The sequence below is a fragment of the Lampetra fluviatilis genome, chromosome 17 (assembly GCF_964198595.1).
Source record: "Lampetra fluviatilis chromosome 17, kcLamFluv1.1, whole genome shotgun sequence".
Taxonomy (NCBI): domain Eukaryota; kingdom Metazoa; phylum Chordata; class Hyperoartia; order Petromyzontiformes; family Petromyzontidae; genus Lampetra; species Lampetra fluviatilis.
This window is the reverse complement of record NC_136291.1, coordinates 8518365-8530017: the sequence shown is the minus strand read 5'-3', so window position 1 is coordinate 8530017 and position 11653 is coordinate 8518365. Positions and strand designations below refer to the sequence as shown.

Genomic DNA, 11653 nt, shown 5'->3' with positions numbered 1-11653 from the left:
TTGCACTTGCTCCTTACTATAGGGTTTTGCGTTCTCTCTCTACTGCATGACAACGCAATTGACATTACAGTCAAACCGACGTAAATTGTGACCAGCCATGTCGGGATCTCTTTAGCTATGCAGGGTTGAGCTTGTTTATCATTTGGATGAGAGACCATGGGCGATTTCTACGTGTTGTTTTCATCGGCATTAACAAAGTAGGCAAGGATATGGAAGTGCTAAGTGTCACCCCCCTCGTATGCCTGGGCTTTCTCTGGGCACTCTGGTTTCTTACCACATGCCAAACACTCATGGGTCAAATGGGCTAAGCATTCCCTGGCAGGATCCTGCTGAAAAAGTAATTTATGTAATTTTAACACGTAGGCTTTCGCGACCAATATCATCCATAATACAGGTTTTTTTGGGGTTAGATCCCGTAAATATATAAATGTGTCGTTAAGCCCGATACCACCCCACATAGGCAATTTAGTAAAGTTTGTCACGTAAGCAGAATATGCCAATTACTGGCGAAACGTCGTACTCAGATTGTAAATGTTTTAGCTATATTTATGTGACAAACCTTACTAAATTGGCTGTGTTGGGTGGTGGCGGGTTTAACGACACATTTATATATTTACGGGATCTAACCCAAAAAACCTGTATTATAGAATCTATATGATTGTTATATAAGCCTTAGTCATATGGTGATATTACATTGGCAGTTGGTGTGCTAGCACAAATGACGCAAACCCATTAGTCAATAACACTCCCTTAAAAATAAAAAGACGTATGTAATGTGTCGTTTTGGGCCGTGGCTCTTCTTTATAGCACACCAACATGCCTCAGACAGGCAGTGAGACTTTCCTGATTGTTTGCATTATAGAGACGAACAAATAATCCAGTGAATTAAGTAAAGCGCTCACACAACACATTTTATTAATATACTTTAATTACAATATGAACAAGCATTTTTTTTTCCAAAAACAAAATCTGTACTTTAGCTAATCAGACAATGTGGCTCCATTCCTCCTGTCGGATGACCCAGTGCAGACTTTACAATGCAGCAGACGTGTTAATGATTTACGATCTAGCGAGGCAACCTCCCATCCTCCCGAGAATTCGTTGAATCATCGCAATTCGCGATCGCAATTATTCTCGAGAAATGTAATTTTAATTGTGGTGATATTCAGTGGCCCCGAGTGGACACAGAGGTCACTTGAACCCATTACATGCAATATATAAATTAATTAGAATATTTTTTTGCATGAGTCCTTTGTAATCCAATTGTGGATAAAGGCCTCCCCGTGCCTTGTCGTGGGCACTATTTGACCATACTTCACCATGTGGGTCGGTGAAGTGGGTTCAGGTATCTGTGGCCAGCAAATCAAATCGGGGTCTCTGGGTTCGCTGCACAAGCATGCTGAGCATACACATTTGATACACATTGATTCTTTCATGCACGAGTCGATGTATGTATTGTGAACGAAAAAAAAATGTTAATTAATTAATCGAAACAAGGGAATTTGGGTTGTTTTATCCAATTTCATTATCGTAATTGCACTCAGATGCCTCCCAATTGACTCTCACATTGTTGAGTGTGTTCTTAAAGTCTAAGTATGTACATAATCAGTCAGGATTAAGCCACATAACCTATTTCAGTGAGCGACAGCTCGGTTTGAAGGAATTGTATCTGCGTTCTATGTGCATACTGCATGTGTTCCCTTGAGTTGACTTCCGCATGTGACCTGCGATTGTGCCACACAATCCCATAAATGCTCGATAATCTGTTAATTTTCAAACCACTGCCAAAAAACTAAACACTTTTGAGTTTATATAAAGTTAACATAAAACAAATAATGGCGAGGTAAAGTACCGTGAATTGATTTTTCTCTCGCTTAGACAGTTTACATAATTGCAATAGATCTGTCCTTTGAATGGGTGGCCTTGTAAAAGACATAAAACATGGACTGGGTGTAATTAACAGATAGAACAGAGCCACGTTGGCAAGTAATGGTTTAGAACAGGGATAGGTAACTAAGTATGTACGGCCAAACACAGTCAATCTTCGCCATTCACTGGAAGATTGGATCTCAAGCATTTGTTTTATCCCCCGTAGAGCCGAACAGACTCATCTTCTTGGTTCTTTCGGTAAAGTCACGTAGAAGGGAAATAATAATAATATTACCTTCTACGTGACTTTACCGAAATAACCAAGAAGATGAATCCCTGCAGTCACGAAAGCTTTAAATCGAAAAATTCATGAACAGACACTTGGGGCAAGTGCTGTTAGCGAGCACCTTTGAAGGCCGGCACGGTACACGAGGGGGTTGGTGGCCAACACCACGCCCGGCCGCCTTTGTCTCCCTAGTGGCGATGTTTACACACCGCACCAGATACTCATTTGAGGCTGAGTCGACCTAGGGGAGACCCAGGGCCGGTTCAGATAATCGTCACTGGTGTTGGCCGTGAGCGGGAATCGAACTCGGGTCGCCTGTTTCGTAGCGCAACGCGCTAACCGCTACAAAACCGCTCCCCATATCTCAAGAATGATACACTCACACACGCCTTTAGACTGGTTGACATGGGAAAGACCGACTGTGTCTGCGCTACGTCTGAGGAAGTTGACTGGTTTCCCATCTTGAATTATGAAGGCATTTGCAGCACACTGAAGCTTCGTTGCGAATCGAGGCACACGATACACTGTACAGTTTAACACAGACACGCGCACATACTTAGAATACAGAATTAGACAAAAAGCTGAATTTGCTAATTAAGTGTTGTTTGTGTTTACCTTGTTCTAAGCAAAACCTCACAAAGCCACACAACACCAAAAAAAAACCGAAATGGTGACAAGCGGGGCCATTAGAGATCAAAGCATTTTGAGAAAACATCTTGTAATGCACGTCACGATTCAATTGTACTTCATCTCTTACTCTGCACGACGTGGCAATTGCTGCGTATAACAATCCACGAATATACACGGCGGTCTGGGGACACGATAAATCTCACTCAACAAAGGAAAGCGCAGTATCAAAACTGGCAGAGGAAACAAATTCGAGGTGTTCTACTCGTATTGTGCCTTTGGGCAAGGTATTAGGAATCTAGGGGATATATATATAAAAAGTGCGCTCTGCGAAGTCCGCTGCGAAGGGTTCCACGTGTTTGCTTTGTGCGGACAACAGCGGAGCGGTGGGCGAGAGCTGGCGTGGGTTCGTGCGGCACCGCAAGCCCTCCCATTCTTTTATGAGCCAAAAAGAAGAACGAAAAAAAAGCCGAAGCTTGGATGGACGCATGAGCGCACGATCCGATGAGAACAGGCAAGAAACGCGTTGGACAGATGCATGGACATTACATCGAAAATGCAGCAAAGTATAAGTAATACGCTCGTTTTTGTACAGCGCTTAATGGAGATGACTCGGGAGTTATGTACAATATTCATATTCCATAAATTATATAGGTAGTCTTTTTTAAATAACTTTATTCACGGTATTATAGGCTTTTTTTTCTCTTTTATAACAGCTGCATCTTTGAGAAACCCTGATTTTGACACCAGTTTCACGAGAGAAATGCAACATTCTCTGCATTCTCGCCGTTTTTCCCCGGTGTTTTCTTTCGGTAACAATCGAGATAAATACATGTCCCACAGCCCGGATAAAGAGACCAAATCTGCGCAGTTGTTTGGCTTCAATGCAGACAATTTAACTGTAAATGGTGGCCTTGAATCACTCAAAACTGACAATCTGCAAACACACCGCAACGGTAAACACCACGCCTAATTATACACTCAAGTGTAAATAGCATCTTTGAATTCTGCAGGGACATCGCCTTCATTTTGTCACTACCATCAAAAGACAACGCCAGGGTGGGATGGAGCAGCGATGGGGATTCGGTGTCTACGCGACGCGGCCACGTATCTTACAGCAGTGTTCTTCACGGCGCCGTGCTGGGTGCAAAGCATTATGACTCCTTCGCTCGTCCATGCGATCAAATAAATATCATCAAACAAACAACTGTAAAACATATTGACAATAAATAAGGGGGACCTTGACGACAAATCGGTAAAACAGGTAGAATGTTAAATCATCAGTGTGAATCAGCATTAGATTGACAACTATTGTTCTATCCATTTACGTAGCCCAAACCCTTACAAAACCACAAACTAGGCTCTTTGTAGAAATGCCAAACACAAACAGGTGGAGAGCTGCATAATAACATCTGAACCGTAAATATATATCCCAGCACAGCTCTTTCTCAGAATCCTAATTAAAACAAATTCTCAGTAGTCATAATTACACAGTCACCTTATCGCTGAGCGGTGTAATAATGAGGATTTGTAAAATGTTGGCACTGTGTATGTGGATGATTGGAGCTAGTGAACAAAATCAATTTGCGTCTGCAATTATGGAGAAGATCCTTCCTCTTGATTTCGCAACTTCTGCCGGTGTCTCCGATGCACATCTGTTATGATTAATTTTCACCTAAGGAAATAATTTCACAATCATTAAATTGTGCAAACAAGTGCGAATGCCCACCCCCCTTTTTCTCGACTCAACAACTGTTAGGTGTGTGTGATCGAAAAATAAAAAAAAACATGATTGTCAGTGCGAAGTCCATGGCAAGCATTGTGTGGCAACAACTTTATAATTTACATACATGTGCCCACCCAAATAGACTTTAACATTACACGGATGCATACTAATACGCGTATTCACAACGGTCATATCGATTTTACATCTCCGTTTCTTTTATTGAAAAAGTATTGCGCATGACAGCAGCTGCACGCAACGTGGTGTAAAATGGCATCCTTTACAGCTGGTAAATTTGCGTGCCATCTTTACAGGTTGACAGCTAGAAATGCCAAATAACATAGCAGTGATCATAGTGACCTGCATATGTGTCAATATTTGGACTCGTAATGCCACTGATACTCTATTAAAGGTCTGTGGTTGGGTTCCCTCTTCCCTGGCCACATTTTAAAATCGTTTCTGGTTGAGGTTTAGGTTTGGGTCAGAGATGAGAACCCATTCCACCCAAAAATAATTCGAAAGAACATCCACACACTACTCTCCAGCACAATACAACTTGCTGTGACGTTTTGCCGAATACACCTCCAGCATCAGCACCACCACCTAAGGCAATAGGCAAGTAGACATTGCATCTACACTGGAAGAACCTGATGTTCGGCAAAAGCAAAAAACATTACAATCATTACGATAATTTGTCTTGTTTAATGACACCGTTTCACCACAATACCGGTGTCAGTTGCAATTAAATATACGATACGAATGATATAGAACACGTGAGATACGAACCTGATTCATATTGTCCAAGGTCACTGTGTTTCCTCAGAATCTGATATGTGGTTATTCTGAATTAAACAAGAAACAAGAAAATAGTTAGCACTGTTTCCACATAGACAATCTGCATATTAAAAAAGCATACATACCCGTGGTCATGTGTGTGTGTGGGCTACATTGTCTAAATATAGTCTGATAGACACTCATCATATATCTTAAAGAAAACCACATTTTTTAAATTATGAAATTGTAAAAAAGAATATATATTTCTAGCGCACATGCTCAGGCATTTTTGTCATTCAGAATTCATGTTTAAAAGATTTGTTATTAATGTTGTTGTATTTTTCTCAATTGTTATTTTCTGCTTTCTTTACACTTCATTGCATTGTATTGCTCGCTATTTCACAAATTCAAATGGCAGATCTTTGAAACACGTTCCTTCGGAGTGGGTAGGTAGGAACTTGGTTGGACAGCGCATTCGTGCACGACAGAAAGCTCGCGGTCACGTGATGCACTTCAACCAATCCCGGAACGTACATGTTTGGGAGGGGCGATGCACGACAGACAAATAATCCCTGGTGGGCAGTGTGAAACTGTTGTTCCTACTTGAATAATTCCACTCGTTGAGTTATCCTTCAGCGATGAGGACTCCAGACTTATTTTCTTCTCACCCACTCCGTTCGACCACAACTCGGCAGGTCACAACACTTTTCTCTCGGCTTCCTCCACGCACTGCTCAAATTGGAAGTCCATACTACGGTTTCAAGTCTAATTATCTTGTTAATTCCATAAATATTTTGATTTCACACTTGATGATGATTGCTTGCGCAGCAGTCGAAACGGTCGTGAGAATTTTATTGTTTTATCTTTTTATTATTATATTATTTCCCTTCGACGTGACTTTACCGAAAGAACCAAGAATATGAATGCCATAAACATGTTACTCTTTTGTTAAGGCGCTCTTCTTCCACCTCCAACCCAGCTTATATATAATCTCCTAGCTTGGCAGTGTCTCATTCTTCACCTGAAGACGGCTGCCTTCGTTGTAGCCGAAACGTCGTGAGAATTATTTTATTATGTTTTATTTTTATTATTTTATTACTTCCCTTCTACGTGACTTTACCGAAAAAACCAAGAAGATGTTAACTCTTATCGACTACAACTTTGATTGTAGTGCTGTTCATTGCTGACCGTATGACATGTTGGTCTTCTGGATCTATGCTCAACAACCATAACGAATTAAAACAAGCACACGTTTTGTGCAGGCCACGCAAATTCCTTCGAGTAAAATTGTCCACTGGCAAAAATATCACCTCGTGGAGATGCCGGGGATTGAACCCGGGGCCTCACACATGCGAAGCATGCGCTCTACCACTGAGCTACATCCCCATTCTGGTTCTACCAGGGCGCAGTTCCACCTCGATACGGGGTGAAACGTCGTCATCAGCTTCCTCCTCTCCCTCGTCACCCCACTCACTCTCCTGTTGGCCCTGGGCACTGTACACGTCGAGTCTGCACAGAGTCCAAGCAAAATGTATTTCTTTGAAACAAAAATAAATAACAAGAATACATGTGGATGGATACTAGAACAAGAATACATGTGGATGGATACTATAATCCATCCACATGTATTCTTGTTATTTCTTTTTGTTTCAAAGAAATACATTTTGCTTGGACTCTGTGCAGACTCGATGTTCTAGATTTGAAGCTTTCGTGACTGCAAGGATTAATATTCTTAGGTTTTTTCGGTAAAGTCACGTAGGTAAAACATTAAAATTAATAAAAGTAAAATAAAATAAAAATCACGACGTTTCGGAGGCAACACAAGCTTCCGTCTTCAGGTGGAACCGTCACAGACACGACAGCTCATTTACTTGATACAGCTGTCGTGGCTGTGACGGTTCCACCGGAAGACGGAAGCTTGTGTTGCCTCCGAAACGTCGTGATTTTTATTTTATTTTACTTTTATTAATTTTAATGTTTTACCTACGTGACTTTACCGAAAAAACCTAAGAATACAGACTCGATGTGTCCAGGGCCCAGGGCCAACAGGAGAGTGAGTGGGGTGACAAGGGAGAGGAAGAAGCTGATGACGAAGTTTCACCCCATACTTAGGTGGAACTGCGCCCCAGTAGAACCAGAATGGGGATGTAGCTCAGTGGTAGAGCGCACGCTTCGCATGTGTGAGTCGCTGGGTTCAATCCCCGGCATCTCCACGAGGTGATCTTTTGCCAGTGGACAATTTTACTCGAAGGAATATGCGTGGCCTGTACAAAACGTCTGCTTGTTTTCATTCGTTATGGTTGCTGAGCATAGATCCAGAAGACCAACATGCCATACGGTCAGCAATGAACAGCACTACAATCAAAGTTGTAGTCGATAAGACTTAACATGTTTATGGCATTCATATTCTTGGTTTTTTCGGTAAAATCACGTCGAAGGGAAATAATAAAATATAAAACAATACAATTCTCACGACGTTTCGACTGCAACACAAGCAATCATCATCAAGTGAGAAATCAAAATATTTATGGAATTAACAAGATAATTAGACTTGAAACCGTAGGATGGACTTCCAAATTTGAGCAGTGCGTGGAGGAAGCCGAGAGAAAAGTGTTGTGACCTGCCGAGTGGTGGTCGAACGGAGTGGGTGAGATGAAAATCAGTCTGGAGTCCTCATCGCTGAAGGATGACTCAACGAGTGGAATTATACAGGTAGGAACAACAGTTCCACACTGCCCACCAGGGATTATTTGTCTGTCGTGCATAGCCCCTCCCAAACATGTACGTTCCGGGATTGGTTGAAGTGCATCACGTGACCGCGAGCTTTCTGTCGTGCACGAATGCGCTGTCCAACCAAGTTCCTACCTGCCCACTGTTTAAGTAAACCATTTGATCACTGTGTGCATCGCTAGTTATACAAATAGCAAGTTCCTCAAATCAACACAAATTCATCCGAAGGTATCGTTCATATGGGGTAATATTTACGAGAGTTCATGTGCACCCCTATTACAGGGACATTGACACAGCCAATTGATTTTGGAATTCAACCTTTGTTGGAAAAATGAATTAAATAAAAGCTTTCGACATGGAGATGCCTGGGATTGAACCCAGGGCCTCACACATGCAAAGCGTGCGCTCTCCCACTGAGCTACATCCCCACCAAGCTGGCAGCCTTAACTATCGGCCCCTCCCCTTACCCCCCTCCCTTAGGCCCCTCCCCTGACCCCCCCTCCCTTAGGCCCCTCCTCTGACCCCCCCCCCCCTCAGGCCCCTCTCCTGACTCCCACCTTCCTTAGGCCCCTCCCCTGACCCTCCTCCCTTAGCCACCTCCCCTCTCCGTACCCGGCAGTAGGGCTCCACCAATCAAAGAGCTGTTTATATTATATATTTATTTATGCACGACAGACAGACAAAAATCCCTGGTGGGCAGTGTGGAACATATTGTTCCTACCTGTAAAAGTAATGGTCTCAATGGGCTTTTAATAAAAATGTTTTACAAAAGTAATGACTTGCAGCGCTCTTTGTTAATTATCCGCTTGATTAAGGCCATTCCATGCAGTGTCGGCTATGGGATTTGTTTGTATGTATGTTGAACTTTGTTCACACCGTACGTAGACAACTGTGCTAATCGGAGGTGCTGGGGAAGGACAACAGCGTTTCAAATTCATAACTCAATAGGGAGAGTGAGGCAGAGGGTATCACCACCTCAGGTGTCACTTGCCACTGACTTTAGCGGTGACTGAGAAAACTCAAGTCGCCGAGTTCATGCGGAAGCAAACTAACCACAGCAGTGCCACTGTTCAACTCCATTGGATTGAATGGAAGGATTGGAAATCAGAGGTCATCTTTTTTGAATCGGTATAACAGAGCCCCATTTTCCCAATGAACATTTTATTTCGTTACATGGTGATCAAAACGGCACACCTGTCTCAACATACTCTGTACAATTAGCACGGTTGGCTATGTACGGTGCAAGTTCTTTCGGTAAAGTCACGTAGAAGGGAAATAATAAAATAATAAAAATAAAACATAATAAAATTATTCTCACGACGTTTCGGCCACAACGCAAGCAGCCGTCCTCAGGTGAAGACCAGGTCTGTCGGAAAGACAGCGGCTGCTTGTGTTGTGGCCGAAACGTCGTGAGAATTGTATTTTATTATGTTTTATTTTATTATTTTATTATTTCCCTTCTACGTGACTTTACCGAAAGAACCAAGAAGATGAATCCCTGCAGTCACGAAAGCTTTAAATCGAAATGTATACATTCGTAATAAAATTTTAGAATAACATTGTATTATGTAACCCAACGAAAATGTATTAAATTAGAACTTTAACAATCGGGTTGTTTTTTGTCGAAACTGCATCGACATATAACCTTCAGAGCAACCCACACGGACTAAACACCAGCGTCGGGGCACCACTCATTGTGAATCGTTGGAATTTAATGGGAATGGCTCGTACTCTTGAGCGCCAAACAAAAGAAGGGAGTTTCTCCAACTTCATGACAGTAATGTGCAACCCAAGTGATTTATTTACTTATTTTCCACCGTCCATCAAGAGTAAGAATGACATCCCGTCAATCACCGGCAGGTCCGAGTGATACTCGCTTTCACAGAGTTGCCAAGCGGAGCAGTAAGATACGGATATTCATGTGCCCGCGATATTTGACGTCTGTATCTGCCTGAAACAGCTCTCTCGTGTGCACATCGACACAAGCGCAGGAGTGTAAAGATAATGGTTATTTGCACGATTTGCGGTGCAGATATGGCCCTTTCAGGCAGTGATGTGGTTCATTATTTATTTAGCAAATAATTTATTATGTTACGGCATCTGCACACTGCAGTGTGTGTAATGACTTGTGGATTGATGGTCTGCTGGAAAAATCTACCAATCTATGAATATGTAAACGACATGCTTGATAAATTTGAAGATGGGGAAACTGACTTTTTCACAGAATGTACATATTTACATAAGAAAACTTTGCTGCATCAGAGAAATAAATTGAGAACGAAATGCTAAAGCATAGTTATTTATGCTTCTACAGGGTAGAGGGCAATTATCAATCATTTGTGTGATCTCGTGCAGTGCATACAACCTCCATTTAATGTACAACTGCAATCTAAAAAGCAATTCACCACATGGACAGTCTCCTCTTCAAAGTCATCGTCCTCTCTGTCCCTGTCTCCCACCTCCTCGCTCCCTCCCTCCAGGGCATCATCTGTGTTTGGCTCCTCTGGGGTCCCAGGGACCAATTCCTCCATCCCATTTCCTTCCACGTGGTCACAGACAGCTGTGGACACAGCACACAATTTGCTTTATCGGCATATCTTGACCTACCACATTCCTTTAGTTCATTCTTCGACCGCTTGTCCGGCTTGTAAAATCGAACGCTTAATATAAGGCGGCAGAGATTCCAATAGGAAACGCATTCGTTTTATGCAGTAATGTTTTTGCACATTTTAAAAAGTGTTGAAGTATATTTCAAGAAACATTTACATCAGAAAGTGATATCGTGAAAATGAAAGGTAGCAGATCACATCAGCAATACGAGCATCAATTTGAAATAAACAGAAACGTGGGCAAAGGCAAACTTTCGAATTAATAATTATACTATACATTTTACGTATAATCATAAAAGGTGATTTTTTTTAAAGCTGTTAGATGGCCTAACATGATCCGAAGGAATGGCACGCATCTGAGAGAAAGTCCACCGGGGAAATGGATCGCTCAGCCCCTGTGCAGGTGACAGGTGGATTGTCACATCGCAGAATCACAAGGGATGGCGGCGATTTGGGGAGGCATTCATCCAGCAGTGGATTGATCATGTCTGATGATGATGATGACATGATCCGAAAAGGAATAAATAAAAAAATTTAACTGCATACAGGAGTTAAAACCGCCTAGCACTAGGATTCAACTCGAATGCCGAGCGTTTTCAATAACCTTTGGGACCTCTTTATTTGCGAAGGACATAGGCAGGGCGAATAAAGCAATGCCAGGTGGTGCTGAATAGGTCGCTACACTGGAAGTAATGGGTCGAGATGAAGCCGAATCCAAACTCACCAGGATGGCTTTAACAATGCCAATGGGAGGACAAAGCGTGTTACTCCAGCGATCGGTCTCTTTTGGCAGGTTAAATTGCCCTGCATCTCACAGCAGCACATTGCCTTCCAGCACATGTCCGAGGCTGTCCATCACTTGACAGGTGGGTAAATTAAACTTTCTTGGCCATTCGCACCCCCCCACCACCCCCGGTCTTAAAACAAACGCTTGGGCAATATTATATACAATTAAAAGCACGCACCTTTCGTGCAACTTCGAACGTGACCAATTCATAACAATTGTCAGCCCTTTGTCAATTCACTGCTGGATGG

At 42.4% G+C, this 11653-nt stretch overlaps 1 protein-coding gene and 3 non-coding genes across 6 annotated transcripts in view; 1 reads left to right on the top strand and 3 right to left on the bottom strand.

The window, feature by feature from the left end:
• Positions 1-919: 919 nt before the first annotated feature.
• Positions 920-11653, bottom strand: part of LOC144936904 (RNA-binding Raly-like protein) — a 138759-nt gene continuing 128025 nt past the window's right edge. For all 3 annotated transcript variants that reach the window (XM_078864116.1, XM_078864118.1, XM_078864117.1), the window contains exons 7-9: positions 10415-10569; positions 5292-5347; positions 920-4457 (exon numbers count right to left, since the gene is read on the bottom strand). In XM_078864116.1, coding sequence (XP_078720242.1) covers positions 5312-5347; positions 10415-10569 — 191 coding nt within the window. In that variant the 3' untranslated portion in view covers positions 920-4457; positions 5292-5311. The remainder of the gene's footprint in view (positions 4458-5291; positions 5348-10414; positions 10570-11653) is intronic.
• On the bottom strand, positions 6594-6665 carry TRNAA-CGC (transfer RNA alanine (anticodon CGC)). Its single transcript has one exon. It is a non-coding gene; the product is annotated as a tRNA-Ala (tRNA).
• On the top strand, positions 7421-7492 carry TRNAA-CGC (transfer RNA alanine (anticodon CGC)). The gene has a single exon. It is a non-coding gene; the product is annotated as a tRNA-Ala (tRNA).
• TRNAA-UGC (transfer RNA alanine (anticodon UGC)) lies at positions 8366-8437 on the bottom strand. Its single transcript has one exon. It is a non-coding gene; the product is annotated as a tRNA-Ala (tRNA).